Genomic DNA, 21372 nt, shown 5'->3' with positions numbered 1-21372 from the left:
TAAAACTGAAGCTTTATGAGAGAAGCTCATTTTTATTTTACAGAATATTTGGTATGAATGGGATTTGAGTGAAAACTTGTGGTCTGAGTTGTGTGAGACAAATGAAGTCCCCTGAGGAATTCCAGAAGAGGAACCTGCTCCGACCGGCTATTTTACCCCCTCCTTTACAAAGCCACGCTAGCGTTTTTCGTGCCGGCCACCACACTAACAGCTCTGACGCTCATAGAATTCCTAAAAACACTAGCTCGGCTTTCTAAAGGAGAGGGATAGGGAGAGAAATAAATAAGACATACAGTGCCCAGAATATGGAATATGGAATTCCTTACCATCATTTATTAAGGAAGAAAAATCACTAAAAAAATTTAAAGGACTGTTAAAATGCTGGTTGTACAAGGATACTTTTGAGACCTAATTATCGGAGTCTCTTTTGATCCCATTCGTTGCTTAAACTCACATGTCCTCTGTCTTAGACTCTGAGAAATTGAATTAAAAATTTAAAAAAGTTAATTTTCTATTTTATTTTTATGAATATTTTTAAATTTCTTACCCTCCATTTGTATTATACTTATTGTAGTTCTCCCTACTTCCCTTATGTATTGGTACGTCATGTCTGTGTCTGTTGGTTTTAGTTAATAATTAAGACCCTGTTTTAATTGTAAATCACTTTGAATTAATGATATTGAGATACATCAAAATTTTAATGAAACTTGAAACTTGACTTCAGCCAGAAAGATAAATTTATTTTTATTTCTGCTGTAATTAACAAAACAGTTTACAGGCATCCTGGGAAGGCAGGCTTACATTCTAGATCAGGGGTGTCCAACCTGTGGCCCGAGGGCCACAGGCGGCCCCGTGAAGTATTTTGTGCGGCCCCAGTCGAGGGTGAGGCAGTGTTTTCCTCTGCTGCCCCCGGGTGTTTACCATCTTGCCGACTCCCTCCAGCGTTTGAAAGTTTGTGCGGCCCCAGAAACATTTTTTTCGGCCAAGCCAAAAGGTTGGACACCCCTGTTCTAGATTGAATGTAGAAAAGACTGAGGTAATGTTTGTGGGGAAATCTGACTGGGTTAATTGGCCAAAAACGTTGAAAGTGATGGAAGAGGTATTATCGGTGAGGGAGTCTAGGACAGTCCTGGCAGTAAAACTGGATCCAGTACTTACAGTGGGTCGTCAGGTGGTAAAGACAGTGCAAATATGTTTTGCACAGATACATTTATTGTATCGTTTAAAACAATTTTGTTACCATCTGACTTTTGTGCTGTTGTACAAGCAATGATCTTGTCGCACTTAGACTACTGCAATGTCCTGTTCCTGGGAATAACTAAGACCAGGTGCAGGGCACTGCAGGTGGTTCAGAATGCCGCGTCTAGATTGATAACTGGAACATCTAGATATGAGCATATTACTCCATATCTCCGACAATTGCATTGGCTGCCAGTTGCATTCAGAATCCAATACAAAGCAATTATGATATGTCACCAATTTTTATATGGTACGATCTCTGAATTTTTTAAGGATCTGATGTCTGAGTGTCAACCATTAAGATCATTGCGCTCTGAAAGTTCAGCATCGCTGAAAACGAAGGCTAACCCTAAATATGTGGAAACGGATGCCCTGACTTTTTTACATGTGCAGGGGTTGGTCAAATTCGAAAATGTAGCTCATTTAGGAAAATGCTGAAAACACAACTATTTGTAGACGCATTTCTTTGAGAAATTGATTCTATGTAAGGATTGAATCTGTTTGTTTTGTTCTTACCTTGTTTTGAATTTTATAAGAGTTTGTGTATGTAACTATTTGTAAACAGTTTTGGAATAAAACGGTATAGAAATAAAAAAAATAAAAAAAATAGCAGCATACAGTACACTCAGGGAAGCGGACTCTCTCTTATTATTTCATTTTAAGACAGTTCAAGGATAAAGATTACAGATGAAGAATACAAGACAAACAAAGGCTGGGGCTCTTCACCCTGGAAAAACGGAGACTTAGAGGGGACATGATAGAGACCTATAAAATCATGAAAGGTAGAGATAAGGTAGAGAGGGACAGATTCTTCAGGCTAGCAGGGACATCAAAAACAAGAGGGCACTCAGAAAAACTGAAAGGAGACAGATTCAAGACGAATGCTCGGAAGTACTTCTTCACTCAGAGGGTGGTGGACGCCTGAAATGCGCTTCCAGGAGAGGTGATAGGACAGAGTACAATAATGGGTTTCAAAAAGGGACTGGATGACTTCTTGAAGGAGAAAGGGATTACAGGGTATAGTTAGAGGGGTACTATGCAAGGTAGTTCAGGATTAGGGCATAAACAATTCAGGTGGAGGGAACTTACAGGTCAAGGACCTGGAGGGACGCCGCGGGAGCGGACTGCTGGGCGCGATGGACCCCTGGTCTGACCCAGCAGAGGCTATACTTATGTTCTTATGTTCTTATGAAGCAATGAAACAAGAGAGCTTGAAGAAATGCTTTAATAACATTCTGAAAGAAGAAAGGGACATTTAAACATCTAAGAGACTCTTACATTCTCATTGTACAGTCCTAATACTTGAACTAAACTTCCAGAAAGGGAGAGAGAAAATGAGTTTGCTGAGAGTATTTGCTCAAGAGTTAATTTCAAAGTAAATTTGGAAATTTTGGTAACTAATCACTCCCCCCCCCCCTTTTTACAAAACCGCGTAAGAGGTTTTTAGCGCCAGCTCTGCGCTGCTCCAGCGGTCATAGGGTTCCTTTGTGAGCAGGAGCAGTGCAGAGCATTCAGCGCATTGGCCAGCGCTAAAAACCTCTTGTGCGGTTTTATGTTTAAATGATTTTTATTGTTCCAGCAGTAAGAAGCAAATACAAACAGTAGTACCATTCAGGAAATAACATTTTCAACAATATAATCAGTTCCCCTCCCATCCCCTCCCCAAGAATCCATGGCCAGTCCAACAGCTGAGAGTGGGAATAAAATCTTAACGATTCAAAAGTCTACTGCGAGCACGCGGTGTGAGGTCCTGCCAGAAGTGCTCCCACACCTGACAAAATTTGTGACCTGGGCCAAGAGTTTGTGCAGTTTTATAAAATGTCAGTAATGTCAGTAATTGGGAACAGAGTGCAAGTAAAACAGATTTTGCATTTAAAAAAAAATGTCATTTCAGTTTTGACTTCTGAGAATATTGTAACATCAGAACTGATTCTCTTTCACTAACATAAGGAATCCTAGCCAGGTTCTTCTTGATGCTTTCGTCAAGTAAAGATTTGGCTAGTGATTTCTCTGTTCATACTTCACCTCTAGTAAGTGCACCTAGGTTCTAGTGGACTATGTATAAGGTGAAGTAAGGCTGAGGTAGTTTGCCAGGAGAGTGGGGGTGTTACACTGTGATTCTCAAACAGAGCAGATCTTCCTGCTGCTTGAATGTTCCAGAAAGCCCAACTATCTTTGACTCCCTTAAAAGATGCTCTGAAATTTATTAATATGTAATTGCCTGCGTTTGTTTGCAGGAAGAGAAAGAGAACTTTAAAAATTTAAGAGCGAGATTCCACATGAACCAGCAGGACTCCGATGGAACCAGAAGTTGGAAACCTCCATCCCCAGGAGGTCAGTCTGCATTGGGAGCGGGTATGAAGCAAAGATATGGTTTTGTCGCAAACCAGCTGGAGAAAAAAGATGGCTCTGCGGGTGTCTTGCCAACAAAACCACCAGTCCCCAAGAAGAAGGATCTGGTACAAAGTCCAGTATCTCAACTCAACTCTAAGTTTCAAGGAGAAGTAGCCAAGTTTGAGGCTAAGGGCTCAATCTCATCATTAGAAAGTAGCCCATGCTCCACTTTTCATAAAACTGGAGCAAGAAAAGTTTCCAGTGAGGGAAACATTAAAATGGATGCTTTGATGTCAAGTGTTCCACAGAGAAGCATGGTTGAAATTCAACAGAACCTCATGGAGAAATTTGCACAAACTCAACAGACAGCTAAAGGAACTGTGAGAGTCCCAGACAAAGTGCCATCGCTGCCTGTGGCTCAGAAAAGTGTATCAGAAACCAGTTTAAATATTCCTAAGCGAAAACCCTTGCCAAGTGAAAAAGTACTGGGACCCAGGCCAGAGAAACCTCCACGTCCCCCTCTAGTGAATCTAGATAAATTCAGAATGCCACTAGTCAACAAAACAGAGAGGTGCCCTGCGCCTGGAAGTAATTCAGGTTGGTATCAATGACACTTTAAAGCAATGACTGTAAATGACCTGTGACTGGATAACTATCAAGCTTTGATATGCAAGTTATATTTAAAATTGCCTTGTAAAATGGGTATGGTCATTCCTTTTACAGACAGTATTTTTATCCCTGTAGGGTTGTCCAGAAAAAACTACCTCCCATTTTTTTACAAAAGCACAGAAGGGGTTTTTAGCGCCGGCCGCCATGCTGAATGCTCTGTGCTCAGAGGAACTCTGTGACCATCGGAACAGCACAGAGCATTCAGCGCATCGGCCAGCACTAAAAACCTCTTCTGTGCTTTTGTAAAAAAAAAGGGGGGGGGGTTAAAGTTGGAAAAACTGCTCAAACTGAAGTTTTTCCCATGAATTTGATTGTGCTTGATCAGATAATAAAATTAAAAAAAAAATGTTAAAGCCCATCCTGGGGTCACTCAAAGTCACTGATTACATAAAGCTCCATTTTTCTTAAACTTTGCTATTATTTTTGCTTAATGGAGCAAATTTCATGGTATTCTAGCTATAACTTTTATGTTTTCACACTCAACAACAATACATTGATAAAAAGGCATTTTATACAAAAAATCTAGCGGTAATTTATTAAATGATCCCTCAATATCTGCGCTTTATTGTGGAAAATAACAGAAATTTAATATACTTTGCTAATAGCTAAACACATTCACATACCAATGGCGTTCCAAACACTCAAGCATTCAGGAACGGATTCTGCAACTGGCGCTGGTATCAGCTGGCGCCTCCAAAACTGGCACCAGTCACATGTCAATCATGTACCAGTGCCACTTGCAGAATCGTGGTCATATATAAAGTAGGCACTGGAAAACAATACAATAAATCAATTTCTAGACCGCATAACCAGGTAGTTCAATGCGGTTTAGAAAACATTAGTAATATGTACAGGATGAAATAGTTAAAGAATTAGTTGCCTATGAATTTTATGAAAAGATGAGTTTTCAACTGCTTTCTAAATTGAAGATAAGAGTAAGATGTTAGGAACAGATTCTTAAAGTCACTATCATGCAATGTAACTTGAAAAGAAAGTTGTCGCTCATGAAATTTTTTGTACTTACATCCACTAACTGAAGGGAAAACAAATAAAGCTTGAGTTTTTCTTGGATTTTTCTGAGTTGAAAAGACAAATGAATCGGTCAAATATTGTGGAGCTTGACCAGTAGCGAATTTATAATAGAATCAGTCCAGCTTAAATACAATACGTGCCTCCACTGGGAGCCAATGCAGCTCTCGATACATTGGAGTAACATGGTCATACTTCCTTTGATTATATATAAGTTTAATTGCCGTGTTCTGAATAATTTGCATTCTTAGGATGTTTTTCTTGGTTCCTGCAAGATATACTATGTTGCAGTAATCGAGTTGACTCAGAATTAAAGATTGAACCAGAGATCTGAATATTGTGGCTTCAAAATAGGATCTCAGTGTGCACAATTTCCATAGCATGGAGACACCCTTCCAAATCACAGAATCAACTTGATGTTTCATAGTTAGATTGTAATCAAGGGTAACACCTAGAATTTTGATTGTGGAATGGATTGTATATTGCAAAGATTTGATGAATATAGATGAATCGTGGGGTAGTTGTTGAGGGGAGGCAAAAAAGAATTTAGTCTTGTTGGGGTTCAACTTTAATTTGAACTCTGACACCAAGTTTTTATAGTGTCAAAGCTAGCCTCAATGATGTGGATTATACTACTCAATGACGTTTTACAGGGAACTATTATTATATCATCATCATAACTGAACAATTTAGCATCTAAATTTGACAATCTTGACCTGAGAGAAAAGACATAGATATTAAAGAGCGTCGGTGAAAATAGTGATCCCTGCGGAACCCTGCATGAGTTTTTCCAAGAGACTGAGTTGATATTGTTGACACGAACTTGGAAGGTACGAGATTCTAAGAACCCCTGAAACCATGAGTAGACCTTGTCATGGATGTCAGGGTTTTCAAGGCCTACATTTCCAGCACCTACCTTTCATGTGAATTGTGCCTACGGAGGTGCTTTATGATGCCTAGGGTTTCCAAAACCCAGCAGTATGTCCAGGTTTTGGAAAGCCCCAATGAGCTCCGGCCACATCTGGAGGGCCTCTGAGCATGCATGGATGACGTCAAGGCTAGATTATTGTAATTCAATATATTATGGAATCAATGCAGCACTTTTACTTAGGTTACAGACATTACAAAATTCAGCAGTTAGGCTTCTGTTTAAGGCTAAAATATATGATCATATCACTCTTCTGTTGATAAGTTTACATTGCCTATACATCACAGATCTAAATTTAAAATTCTTGGACTTTTAAAGCTTTACAATGCAGCTCCACTATATGTGACTTCTGTAACCATTCCATATACTCCATATATTTTACGGTCAGTTGATTCTCAGGGACAGGTACTTCCTTCACTAAAAATAGCTCATTATTAGAGAATGACAAGGGGACAAATGTTTCCCCATCTCCGCAGGAACTCATTTTCCCATCCCCTTCCGGTGAGTTCTTTTCCTGTCCCTGCCCATTCTTGCAAGCTCTGTCCTCATCTGCACAAGCCTTAAACACTTTAAAATCATAAGTGTTCGAGCCCTGTGTGTTTAAGGCAGAGCTTGCAGGAATGGGACAGGGACAAGGAGAGTGACAAAACGCGTGGAGATGGGATGGAGAAACTGAATTCCTGCTGGGACGGGACAAATTTTCTACTCATTATGAATCAACTCGTAATTCTTCTTTTTTTTTTTTTTTTTTTTTTCAGTTCAAAAAATTTTTTTATTGGTTTTTGGAAAACATAAAAAAACTGAAGTACAAAAAGAAGAGCTTCCAAGGAAGCACACTTTTTATTTCCATCTCTATGGAATGATCTCCCACAAGTTATTTGAAATGAACTTTCATTTCCAAAATTTAAGGCCATGTTAAAAACTCACCTTTTAATTTGGCATTTAATTTGACGTAATTTATAGATTGTTAGTGGATATGGGAAGACTGCATTCAGAAGACCACATCAAAAAGAAAGGGGGGGGGGAGGTCCCCTTTTTCTTTTTTTATTTAGTTTAGGTCTTTCCTATTGATAATGGTGTTCTTTTCGTGTTTTAATTTAACCCCCCCTTTTTATACAAAACCGCACAAGAGGTTTTAAGTGGCAGCCAGGGCGCTGAATGCCCTGTGCCGTTCCGACACTCTTAGGAACTCTATGACCATCAGAGCAGTGCAGAACATTCCGTGCACCAGCCGATGCTAAAAACCTCTTGCGCGGTTTTGTAAAATTACATGTATCAGTCACGTCCTCCAAAACAGTGAATGTGGATGGTATTTATACATAAAGAGAATGTTTCAGGCCAGCAGTATGTTCTTGGAGGGATGGGATAGGAAAAATAGCTGCAGTTATGTTTAGGTTTATTAAAACTGATATCCCGCAATTTACAACAGGTCCATGCGGCTTACAAAACACAACCCTCCCTTTTATAGTAACATTAACATAGTAAATATAGGCAGATGAAGACTCACACGATCCATCCAGGCTGCCCAATAAGGTTGCCAGGGTTGAATCCGGCACCCTGCACAGGTTCCACTTCTTCATGATTAAATACTGGTATACTTAATCTCCGTCTCTCCCTGCCAATTTGGGGGCACAGACCATGGAAGTCTGCCCAGCACCAAACCTTCTTTCCAACTACAGGAGTTGCCATCAAAGCCCACTCTAGCCTTGATCCTGATCTCTTTATGCCATTTAAAGGACCCAGACCATAGGCGTCTGCCTGGCATTGATTTAACCTCTCAACCTCTGAACCTGCTGTCAAAGTTCACTCCAGCTATTCATTAATTGAATTCCATCCTTTTCTATATAGTGATTCCCTGTGTTTATCCCCTGCATTCTTGAGTTCTGGCATTTCAGGACTCCATTTCTGTTTCTGCGAAAAGGTTATTTCCTAACATTGCTCCTAAGTCTCCCACCCTGCACCCTCAACTCATGACCTCTAGTTTAGAGAATGACACGGTGAAAAAATTGGTCCCCGTCACCGCCCCGTCCCCGTCTCACCATCCTCTGCACCGCCCCGTCACCGCCATTCCCTTCACCGCCCCGTCACCGCCACTGCCATCCCATTCACCGCCCCGTCACCGCCACTGCAACCCCATTCACCGCCCCGTCACCGTCACCGCTGCATACATAAAAGCCTCAAACGGGTACGATTTTATATACTTTTCTTTATTTACGTATAAAGGAAACATTCTGTAAAACTTTAAAACTTTAAAACTTAGTTAAATATTAGTTAATAACTATACAAAAACACGAATATAGGTGAAGCAAAATTCATCGTGCCAATTTCTCCACTTCCACGATTCTTTCCCTACACTCACCCCCAAGCCAGCAGCCGATTTCACCCTGCTCCTTCCTCGATGTCCTGCCAGCAGCATTCACAATTCACTTCTGTTGCCCTTCCTCTCTGTCGGGTCCTGTCTTCATGAAAACAGGAAGTAGGCAGGACCCGGCAGAGAACAAGGCCGAAAAAGAAAACCGGCAAACTAAGGAAAGCTGGAGAGCAGTAGCGTACCAAGGGGGGGGGGCGGGAGGGGCGAAAAAGGTAATGGCGCCAGGCCTTGGAGCACCGAGGCAGACCGAACCCCCAAACCTCCTCCCAGCCGAACCCCCGCCGAACCTTTCCGACTTTCCCAGCGAAAGCAGCAAACCTCCCAACAGTAGCGTCATCAGTGACGCGTCAGAGGGAGGAGAAAGCCGCGAAGGAGGTTTAATTACAGGTGTGGCAGTAGCGATTGGTCCTCTTCTTAGGGGGCGGAGTCAATGCGGCAACGTGCAAGTCGGGTTGAGGAGACAGACCACGCGAAGACAAACATGGCCGCCGGGAAAAAAATGACACCCGGTCACGACCAAAGACTCACGGTGAAGACACGGTAAATAGCGGTTCTTTGAAGGGGGTACATTGGCCTGCGGGGACAAATCTTTTCACCTGCGCCTGCGGGCGGTGAAAACTTTTTTCCCCGTGTCTGCGGCGATTTGAGTATAGAGTCTCTGAAGCCCGCAGCCAAACCGCAGGCTCCCCGCGGCTCACTGCGGGGATCTCTCCCCGTGTCATTCTCTACTCTAGTTCTATCACTTCCCTGTCTCTGAAAAAAATTAATTTGCTTATTAATACCTTTTAAATATTTAAATATCTGTATCATATCCTCCTATCCCTCCTTTCCTCTAGTGCAGCAGTCTTCAATCAAGGCCCAAGGCCAATGGTGGCCCTTGGAGACCTTTGAGGTGGCCCTCTTCATCATTTTGGCTTTTTTTTCTGCTACACTTTGCCTTTCAAACCAAATTCATGACAGAAAAGAGGAAGTAGATTTCAGAAAGAGCCACGTGCTTGATGGATATGGCATTTCTCAATAGGTCAGTGTGCTGCAAACCTTTTAAAGCTGCGGCACACTAAACATGAGACTGCGGCTGGAGGGCATCCGGAAATGTGTGGACATTGACATGATGTCATCACACATGGGATGTCATCACGTAGACACCCGTGAATGTGCGGATGTGCTCCAGTCGTGGCTCTGAGACTCCTATTGCCGCCAGTGGTGGGTTCTGGAGATGGAGAGGTGCGGCTAGCAGGAGAGGCAAAGTTGCCAGCTGACTGCCTATAGGACGTACCTCTCACCGGGAGAGGCACATTCTGTAAGCAGTCAGCTGGTGTTGGTGCCTCTCCTCCTTGGGAGTCTCCCGCCACGGTACACAGTTTGCGATACACTGCAATAGATGAGGAGAATGCATTTGGAAATGCCCACCTCCTTGAGAACATGTCCAATAAATATTTTGAAGGTGGGATGGTGATTTGGATGTCATTGACACACTCTGGTCAGCAGTATTGTGACCTGGCATGAGAAGATAATTGTTGGTCCTCCTTTAGCTTTTGACACTATTGATCATTCACTTCTTCTTGACAGACTTGTTTCAATTGGCATTTCAGACCTTGTACTGAACTGGTTTCAATCTTATCTCACTGATCGCCAATCCAAAGTAACTTTCAATAGCTCATCATCCAACTCCTTCCCAAACATCTCTGGTATTCCTCAAGGATCAATACTCTCACCACTCCTTTTTAATATCTTCCTTTCACCTCTCATGACACTTGGTCAATCAATCAGACTCACGATGTACGCATATGCAGATGACATACAAATTCTTTACCCACTAGACACCGAGAACCCCAATGACGTATCTGATTTAAATGCAAAACTAGAACAAATTAGCAGCTGGTTAAGTGACAATATGCTAGCGCTTAATATTAACAAAACAAACCCAATGTTAATCCCATGGAAAGATGGCCTCACTTTAAAATCTCCTATTCTGATAAACAACTGTATTCTCCAATCAGTCACCTTAGTTAAAATCCTAGGCATAGTGCTTGACCAGATTAGTACAGTCATTAAAAACTCTTTTTCAAATTACGGATGATAAGATCCCTAGCAAAGGTGCTTGACCCAGTGGCCCTAAACTTACGAATACATTTTCTGGTTATTACAAAATTGGACTACTGTAATTCCCTTTATAAAAACCTACCTCAAAAATAAATGTTGTCTACAAATTATACAAAATACAGCAATAAAAATCATAACAAACTCAAGGAAATTTGATCATGTCTCGCCACTTCTGAAAAATGCACACTGGTTGCCAATCCCCCCCATAGAATAACTTTCAAATTAGCACTTTTAACATTTAAAATCCGTCAGTCAAAACAACCCATTTTACTGGACAAGCTACTTACCCCTTATGCCCCCTCAAGGACGCTAAGACTTTATACTATACCTGTAATGACACGGGGACAATTTTTCTCCGTCCCCGTGGGAGCTCAATTTCCTGCCCCATTCCTGCAAGCTCTGTCCCCATCTGCACAAGCCTTGAACACTTTAAAATCATAAGTGTTCGAGGTTTGTACAGTTAAGGCAGAGCTTGCAGGAATGGGGCAGGGACAGGGACAGAACTCACAGGGACGGGGACAAATTTGTCCCCGTGTCATTTGCATGCATCGAGCTAGTGCAGCTGCCAGCAGTTTCAGCTGCATTTGGGCTAGTATTTATAAAACGGATTACAAATACACTTCTTTTTGCCCTCTCGATCCAGGCAAATTTTTGACAGGGCTATATTAGCCTTCGCCTTAAAGTTTAGATGGGCTCCAGGGCTGATTCTGACTTGCAGATCTGATGAGCTTTCTCTTTTTCAGGGGTTGGTTTCAGTCCCAAAAGGATTGAGTCACCTCCGCCAGCAACTAAAAAAAATCTTTCCAGCAAAAACCAAAAATAAAATGGATCTTGTTCTCTATTTTGAGTCTAGCCATTGCCTAATTCATAAGAGAGACCTTTGTTGCCTGAGAAGCTCAGGTGCAACATTTTTGTATCATGATTATCCACAGAGAATCCAGGACCATTGCGTTCGAATTCTGTTCTCTCTCTTGTCTCTCTCCTCTCACTTCGAATAACATGGCATGTGCACTGCACCCACAATGCACTTCAAGAAACACTAATAGAGAATGCATTGTGTCAGTCACACCAGCACCAGACCATAAGAATAATAATAATAATAATAAGAAGAAGAAGCCCTTTCTGGAAACGTCCTGACGCTGAAACCGTGGATTGAAGACAAAGTTTTATTTTATTTTTCTTTCCAGCTTATGATTTGTCTTTAATCTTATCTATTGTTTTGCCTTTTGTCTTTGTTTTGTTCTATTTCTATCATTTAAATTTCTCCAGAATTCTACTGTTCAACGGCTCCCCCTTCTGCTTCTATTCCTTTCTCTCCTCTCTTCTACCTTCCAAAGTATTTAGATCAATGCTGTCTTGTTAAAATGTTTATTTTATTTTTATTTTTCCTCTAACTCTACTTTTCACTTCTCTATTACCCTCCAGGTACTTTAGTTAGATTGTGAGCCTTCGGGACAGTAAGGGAATTTTTCAAGTACCTTTCTTATTTCTAATCTTAATGTATATTTTCTGTAAACCGCTTAGAACCTAACGGATGTAGCGGTATATAAGAAATAAATTACATTACATATAGGTCAGACCAGTGGTTTCAAACTCGCGGCCCGCCAGGTAATATTTTGAGGCCCTCGGCATGTTAAAACGGTTTCTTGATCATATGTCTCTTTAGCCATAAATGACAATATTATTATTAAGACTTAGCCAAAAGGAAAGATTTATAAACTATAACGTTTTACCTCATGCAAAATTGTCATCTATCATAATAAAACCCTTAGCGCGCATGCGTACTTCAAACTCCGTGATCCCTGCGTCCGGGATCCGTAGCTCCGTGGCCCCGCATGCGCAGTAGAGGGTTGGACAAGAGAGAAGAGGGCGTCTATGCTTCCATGGTTAGGAAAAATGACAAACGACTGTACTCAGGAGACTTCTCTTGAACTGTACTACATGAACACAATAACAGAATGCAGTCTGTCCCCTCACGGTGTCGCTAGAGCAACAGTGCCAATATTGGCACCATTGAGTTTAGTACCGCCAGCCTTAACAAGAGCTGGACACATTAATATGATAATAGGGATATCTTGCTGGGACAGTTGCAGGAGTCTTCGCCCTCCTCTGGAATCAGTACCTCCCCCAGTCACCCTATCAACGGAGGGCTCAGGGAAGGTGCTCGCAAATGTCAGACAGACAGGACGGCTGCAGAGCACCAGCGGAGAACCAGCTCCAGCAGCTAAGAAGGGGCACGGAACTCTCAAAATGGCGTAGCGGAAGCCAGGACACCTGAAGCCCGCCACCGCCAGCTGACACCGGAGAGAGAAGGAGGCAGTGGCGACCGAGCTACGGAGCCAGAGGAGGGAAGGCCACAACCACTGCCGCTCCCTGGTTGCACACACGTCCGGTCTTCTCCTCTGCTTCCACTCTCCCCTCTGGGTCAAAGCACCATTGCAGCTCGCAGGAGCTGCGCTCTCTGCCCACCCAGCGGCGAACGTACCACCTCTTACCTCTGAATTTGAGTTCATTGGGCGGGTCGATGATGAGGATCTGTTTATTCACTGCCATGGTGCTGGTGGCGCTGCCGCAGAGAGGGGGTGGGCTGGGCTGGGGGTAGGGGAGGGGGAGGGCAAAGGAAGGGAAGCAGGGTGCAGGCAGGGAACGGGAGGGAGGGAAAGAGACAGAAAGACAGACACACAGACAGCGGCCAAGGAGAGAGAGAGAAAGACAGACAGACAGACAGCGGCCAAGGAGAGAGAGAGAAAGACAGACAGACAGCGGCCAAGGAGAGAGGAAGAGAGAAAGACAGATAGACACAGATAGTGATCAAGGAGAGACACAGAAAGAGAATAAGACAGACAGTGGCCAAAGAGAGAGAGAGAGAGACAGAAAGAAAGAAAGACAGCCACATCTATTCTAGCACCCATTAATGTAATGGGCTTAAACACTAGTTTCTTTAATAAGACATCAACTATTTTTTTCTGAGGCCCTACAAATACCTACAAATCCAAAATGTGGCCCTGCAAAGGGTATGAATTTGAGACCACTGGGTCAGACCACTGGTCCATCTAGCTCAGTATCCTGTTTTCACAGTGGCCAATCCAAGTACTTGGCAGCAGTAGCATAGTAAGTGGAAGGGGGGGGGAGAGGCGTGCCATCTTGGTGAGGGCACAGGCACCCATCCTCTTCTCTGCCTTCCCGCTACTTCCCCATCCCCCCACTGCTGCTGCTTATGCGAGACGCTTCCCTTCCCCCGTACCTCTGTAATGTTTCAGGTGCAAGCAGCAACCCCCAAGCTGCTGTTGCGCCAGCATCAGGTTTCCCTCTGACATCACTTCCTGGACCTGCACCTAGGAAGTGACATCAGAGGAAGAGCCAACACTGTTGTGACAGCAACTTGGGGTTGCTGCTGGCGCCAGAAATGTCACAGAGGTACAGGGGAAGTGAATGGGGCAGGGAAGGAGCATGTGGAGGTGGGGGGGTAGACAAGCGGTCAGGGAGAGGTGCCACTGCTTGGCAGAAACCCAAATACAGTAGTAGTAATATTCCATGCTACTGATCCCAAGGCAAGCAGTGGCATTCCCCATGCCTGTCTCAATTGCAGAATTTGGACTTTTCCTCCAGGAACTTTCAAAACCTTTTTTTTTTTTTTTAAACCAGCTATGTTAACTGCTCTTACCACAACCTCTGGCAACACGATCCAGAGCTTAACTATTCTTGGAGTGAAAAAATATTTCCTCCTATTGACTTTAAAAGTATTTCCCTGTAACTTCATCAGTTCAGTTAAGAGAATTAATTACGTGCTGGTGTATTATTTACATCTTGTTAATTATGTAGCAGGATTAAAAATTAGTCATAAATTTGATAATAATTTATAACATACAATTCTGGTTGTTCCGTTTACATCCACTTTAAAGCTCTTCTTTTCTTTACTGATTTAGATCGACCAATGCAGAAGACTCCTACATCATCCCCATTACATTATCGGGCTCATCCGTGCTCCATGCCTGTGCTACCTAAGCCTTCAGTCCCTTTACGAAGGTAAGGTTCTTTGTTTTGGTTTTGGGTTTGTGTTTATAATTCTCCATCTTCTGCTTTCCGTGTCCTTCTCTTCAGGGTTAACCTGGCATCCTTCCTCTGGTGACAATGTTTAATCATATGTTGTCTGATTTTCTGCATTTCTCTCTCTCCTGACTGAAGTTGATGAGGTTGTAGTTTCAGTCAGATACCGCTGACCGGATTGGGGTTTGCCATTACTATTTCCTCTTTTTTGCGTTCTTCGAGACCACAGTACATTTCTCCTTTTTTCACCTCTTTTTCTACATTGCTGAAGGAAATTGCTCCACAATGCAACTGCAATCCATTGCTCAGTCTGTTTTACCTAGGATTACCAGATTTTATAATCGTAAAATCCGGGACCCAGGACCCCGCCTAGTTCCACCCAGTCCCCAGCCTCTTCTTATGCTTGGAGCCACCTCAGGAGGGCATCTGCACATGCGCAGGTGAGACGCGATGACATCACATGCATGCATGTGACATCACCACATTGTATCTGTGCATGGGCAGATGTCCTCCTGAAGCGGTCACGAGCTGGAAGCTTTTCACCAGATGCCTGGACAGTCCTCTAAAAAGAGGACATCTGGTAACTCTAGTTTTACTGTCGAAATTGTGACCCAACTTCTGTCTGGGGAAACTGAAATCTCTATTGCTCATTGCAGTGTGGTGCAGTGGTTAAATGCTACAGCCTTACCCTGAGGCTGTGGGTTCAAACCCACGCTGCTCCTTGTGACCTTGAGCAAGTCACTTAACCCCTCCCCCCCCATTTGCTCCAGGTAAATTAGATAGATTGTGAGCCCACCAGGACAGACAAGGAAAAATGCTTGAGTACCTGAATAAATGAATGTCAACCGTTCTGAGTTCCCTGGGGAGAACGGCATAGAAAACTGAATAAGTAAATTTATAACTCAGAACTTGTTTGGTAATAGCTCAAGGTGTTACATTCAGGTACACTAGATATTTCCCTGTCACCAGAGAGCTTATAGCCTAACTCCCCCTTCCCCCATATTCAGCCAGTAGTGGTTTGTGTGTTTATAAGTGCTGACTGCCACTGACTAAATTAGCCCTCGGCATTCAATGCCAAGCCATGTCAAAGCACTAGTATTGAATATCCGTGGATTCTCAGGCATGTGATGGCCGTCGGCTGAAGGAGGTTCCAGCTGATATAGCCAGAACCCATGTAAGACATCTGTGCAAGTCGCAGCTGAATATCGGCCAGGACTAGGATTGCCATATGGCTCCAGGAAAAGGACAGATTGGTTTTACTTCCATTGCCCCAGGTACATTAGACAGATTGTGAGCCTGCCGGGACAGACAGGGAAAAAGTCTTGAGTACCTGAATACGAGAATTCATGCAAAACTGTTCTGAGCTCCCCTGGAAGAATGGTATAGAAAATTGAATGAATGAATGAATAAATAAATAAAACGTCTCAATCCGTACTCAATTTTCTGGAGCCATATGGTAACCCTAGCCAGGACCCACATAAGGGGATATCACCTCCGCCCGCCAAAATGACATAACCCCAGCCCCTTCCCCCCCTACAATAGAAGCCTCCAACATATCCCACCTTTTCCCCCCAACAATAGAGCGGTAGGATTTGACAAGATCTTTCCTGGTTCTTCATCCGCTGCTCTAACTATTAGATTGCTCTTTCATTTTTGTAGTTTAGCTGCAGCATATACTGCTGGCCTATTATTTTCCATTTCCTCCCTCTGGCAACACAAAGGCCAACTGTAGGTTCCCTTTATCCAAGTTCAGTCTAACAGGTGATGTAATAAACTGTAAGTCCAAAATAATAATGCTTACCATGCATTAGAAAGATGTAAAGAAAAGTTGGCTTTATCGTAACACGCTGGGGATATCTCAGAACGCCACTCTAGACAATGAATGTCAGAGTAGCAGCACTCCTCACCGACTTCACCCGAAGCGTGAAATTATCTATTTCAGTGGTTCCCAACCCTGTCCTGGAGGACCACCAGGCCAATCGGATTTTCAGGATAGCCCTAATGAATATGCATGGAGCAGATTTGCATGCCTGTCACTTCTACTATATGCAAATTTATCTCATGCATATTCATTAGGGCTAGCCAGAAAACCCAACTGGCCTGGTGGTCCTCCAGGACAGGGTTGGGAACCACTGATCTATTTTATCCGGCAGTCTTATATTTATAAATTTTTCTTGCAAGCTTAATTCAAGCAACTTATCTATGTTTTCTATTATCATTTATTCACTTCTTCCTTCTATTGTGTTTCATTATATAAAGAATTTTACAGCACTTAGCTTATGAGTGTCATGGTCAGAAGTTAAATGTACCGCCTTCCATCTACGCGTTTCAAATTCTTCATCAGGATGGGGCAAGTACTGACACCGCACAATGAATGGAATGGTGAAACCTATCAGTGTTAGTACTTGCCCCATCCTGATGAAGAATTTAAAACGCGTAGATGGAAGGCAGTACATTTAACATCTGACCATGACACTCATAAGCTAAGTGCTATAAAATTCAGGTAATAAACTGTAAGGCGTATGTGGTAGGTTTTGGTCTGTCACAAAACTGAGGTCCCATCTGTTACCGAGACAGGACTTCTGAGGCCAGATGGAAGGTTCTGCTTGACCGATGTGGGGGTATTAAGTGCCCTAGGCAAACTTTCAGCAATGTGCCCCTTCCACTGCCTCACTAAATATTTGGGCTCTATAGACCTCAACAATCATGATCATGCCAACATCATCCCTCCCTGAATAATTTGAGTAAATGGATTGTTTGAAAACTGCCTGCTCTCTCTGCTGGTAAAAATACCTTTCTTAAGTTCTGCACAAGTGGACAATATTCCTCCCCCCCCCCCCCCCAGCAGATGGAGATAGAGAAAAACTGAGTTTTACCAGTTACCTGACTGGTATTAGCTGGTAGTGCTCTCAGGAAAGACACGGTATTTTCTCTACCTGAGCAGTAGATGTTAGGTTGTGCTGTCTGGTGCTCCCAGTCCCTTGTCTTACTCCACACTCTACTGGCTGCAGCTGCACTGCTTGGTTGAGCCACAGAGCTACTTCCAGGTTATCTAGTTCCATAACTCCGCTACCCCCAGTTGCACATCTTAGTGTCCATTGCGTGAGGTTTTTGGTTTGGGTGAGACCTAGCCTAAGGGGCACCTATTGGAGCTCGGGATTGTGTAGCCAGTGACTCGCAAAGAGTGTGGTCTGGGACATTATTCTATTTACTTTGTGGTCCCCAAGAATGGTAGCACCTTCTATCCTACTCTGGGCTTGAAGGGGGTCAATACCTGCCTGTGGGTTTAGCATTTTCACATGGAACCCCTCAGGTCAGTGATTGCCTTAGTTCAGTCAGGTGAGTTGATATCCCTGAACCTCATAGAGGCCTATCTGCACATTCCTGTCACAGCCGTTATCTTTGCTTCTGTGTTCTTGGACATTACTACCAGTGTTAGGCTCTGTCCTTTGGCCTGGCCATGGCCCCTCCACTAGTACTGCCCGTTTCGTCGATTCAAATCGATTCGTTAAAAAAAAAAAAAATCGGGTTCGCCGATTCGTTCAGGTCTCCTAAAGCAGGAGTAGCAGCGCTGCCTCTTGCTAGCCATCCACTTCCGCTGCTGCTCCTGTTTTAGGGGGCAAGAAGGGAGAGTCAGTCGGGAAGTGCTACAGTGCATAGGCACTCTTTGTAATGTCCTCCGGCTTCCCCCTTGGCCTTCCGGTCTAACCTTCAGCTAATTAGGGCAGCCTGCAGAGGATTGCCAGTGCTGTAGCCTGATGTCAGAGGAGGGGCGGGACTGCAGTAGAGGGAATGTGCTGTAGAGGCCGACGGCAGTCTGCTAGGATCGCTACAGCACCGGTGATCCTCTGCAGGCTGCCCTAATTAGCTGAAGGTGAGACTGGGAGACCAGGGGGGAAGCCAGAGGATGCTACAAAGAAGGGGGGAACAAGCAGGTCTTTTGGGGGGCAGGGGGGCCCTGGTGTAGAAGTACACGGAGGGAGGGAGGGATGGAGGGAAGGGGGTGTCCAAAGAGATATGCATATGCCGGAATGGGGGGGAGGGGGGAGGAAATTCACTACAAGTCATGGGTCTAAAAACAGAGGAGAGGGAGAGAGGTGGTGGACAATGGGATTTAGGGAGGGAAGGAACAGAAAGGGAAAGAAGTTTGACAGAAGGGATGGTGTGGGGGGGATAGAGATACTGGATAGAAGGGTAGTTGGGAAGAGAAATGGATGAAAGGGAATTTGAGAAAAGGAGAGATGGTGGATCTAGGGATGGTTGGGTCCATCACTGCAGCTGATGGGATGGAGATGAAAAAAAGGAAAGATGCCAGACCTCCAGGGAAGGGAAGGGAAACGGAACGGGAAGGGGAGGACAGAGATGGAAGATGGATGGTTAGCATGGAGAAAGAAGAAAATGACAAATGGACAGGAGACCCTGGCAAGCGAGTTATCAGAAGACGTTTGCCGCAGAGCCTGGGACCAACATGATTTGAATAATGACCAGACAACAAAAGGTAGAAAAAATAATTTTATTTTCTGTTTTGTGATTACAATGTGTCAGATATGAAATGTGTATCCTGCCAGAGCTGGTATTTGACTGCGAACATAAGCTAGGATTTAACAGAAAATAAAAGTCTTTTTTGTTTATTTTGTTTACACCACAGCACCAGTATGGGTAGGAGAGGGCAAAGGGGGTGAAGAGGCTATAAAATAAACCCACCAGGATGTTTGAAAAAACACCCAATTGGGCAGGAAAAATCGATTCAATAGCCTGAATCGAATTGAATTTTTTTTCCCTGAATCGAGCAGCACTACCCTCCACAGATTGGTAACTACTTTTATTAGTTTTATTTATTTATTTTAAAAACTTATAGTCTGCCTATAACTTAGGCAGACTACAATAAACATACGTTAGATAGATTGTGAGCCTGCCGGGACAGAGAGGGAAAACTGCTTGAATACCTGAATAAATGCATGTAAACCGTTCTGAGCTCTCCTGGGAGAACAGTATAGAAAACTGAATAAATAAATAAATAAATAAAAGTCATACTAAAACACAACCTAAACACTTCTTACAACTTTTCACCCGCAGATTAATAACATCTACTTATACTGACAGAAATGGTTGCACAAACAAACAGGTGTGTTATTAAAAGTGTCTTAAAATTTAATTTGCTACTACATAACTTTAGCACTCCTGGAATTGCATTCCATAACAATGGCCCACTTACAGAAAAGTCTGCAGCCCTGGTTTCAGCATGATAAACCATTTATCCTCTGAATAGATAATTGCTTAGTTGACTCAGATATGAAGGCTTGGCTTGTAAAGTGACAAAACCTGATTCATATACCACAGAGCATGCTCAATTCAATAAGCATAATGATGACTAGAGTGCCATCTAGTGGTACAGATTGTGTTCTTTGTCAGACAACTCAAAAGTCACAATACATTTAACAATGGTGCTAAACCATCCTTTAAATGCACATATTTTACTACCCATTTATTAAAACGACTCACCGTGGTCTTTTCATTGATTTCTAGCAGCCTTCGATTATAATATGCAGATGTAACACAATTAGGTCATTAATATTAAAACTGTAGTATAATGAGGTCATTAATATTAAAATGAATTTGGTCTTGGAGGATGAGATGTACAGTATCAGCATCTATGAAACAAACTTGGTATTTTTTTGTTGTATAGAGCATTATGGACCCTGGTACGTTTACAAAAATTAGATTGTTCTAAGTCTAATAGATGCTGGCACTGTCATCTTGAAGCTGGTACATTGGATCATTTATTATTTTTTTGTCCTCTGATACATAATTTTTGGAAATCTATTTGGAGTCAAATAAATAATTTACTTGAGAATCCGGTAGCGCTTTCATATGATACGATACTATTTGGCACATCAATGAGGAAAAAGAGTCAAATATCTTCTAAAAACAATAAACTTTTTACTCATAATGACAGGAGTTGCCATTCAACAAATTACAAGAAATTGGAAAAATTATGATAAACTAAGTTATAATTTTTGGTGGAATTCATTGTGCCATATTTATAAAATGGAGAGAATATTAGCTATTCAGCAGGGATGATATAAAAGATTTATTGATGTTTGGGAGCCATTAACAAATTATTGTAAGGATTGATTATAGTTAATAATTTATTTTTCCCCTTTATTATTGAAGTATAGGGTGGGGGGAGGGTGGGTGTAAATTTTAGTTATTTCTGAAATGTTATATGGGAGGGAGGGGGGAGGGAGGAATTTTATTATGATACAATATATGTATGATTAATAAGTGTTATCAAAGTATATATGAATGTATATTTAAATTACTTGTTGAAGGTTTAAAAATGAATAAAGATTTAAAAAAAAAAAAAAAATATATACTGTATATTAAAATGACGTCTCTGTGCGATTCTCAAAAAGGAATGTCCCTCCATTTATGAGGAATTGGGGCCAATATTTACTGGCAGGGTCTGAACTATCATAGCTTTACTTTCCTGTCAGTGCTGAGCACCGATTGGTTCAGGCACTGACAGGAAAATAAAACAGCTCTCAGACCTGCCACCATGAATGGCCCCAATTCCTCTTAAATAGAACAAAAAAAAAAGCCTGGTGGTCTAGTGCACCATCGCCATTGTCGCCTCCCCCCCCACACTGAT

General features: G+C 42.7%; 1 protein-coding gene across 5 annotated transcripts in view; it reads left to right on the top strand.

Moving 5' to 3' along the window:
* The window catches only part of PRAM1 (PML-RARA regulated adaptor molecule 1), a 126217-nt gene that overhangs the window by 59765 nt on the left and 45080 nt on the right, over nt 1-21372 (top strand). For 4 of the 5 annotated variants that reach the window (XM_033957356.1, XM_033957357.1, XM_033957355.1 and 1 more), the window contains 2 exons: nt 3477-4170; nt 14600-14699. In XM_033957356.1, coding sequence (XP_033813247.1) covers nt 3477-4170; nt 14600-14699 — 794 coding nt within the window. The remainder of the gene's footprint in view (nt 1-3476; nt 4171-14599; nt 14700-21372) is intronic. The other variant, XM_033957359.1, reaches the window with a different exon arrangement.

Source organism: Geotrypetes seraphini, chromosome 8 (genome assembly GCF_902459505.1).
Source record: "Geotrypetes seraphini chromosome 8, aGeoSer1.1, whole genome shotgun sequence".
NCBI classification, from domain to species: Eukaryota; Metazoa; Chordata; class Amphibia; order Gymnophiona; family Dermophiidae; genus Geotrypetes; species Geotrypetes seraphini.
This window is presented reverse-complemented; position numbering and strand designations above follow the sequence as displayed.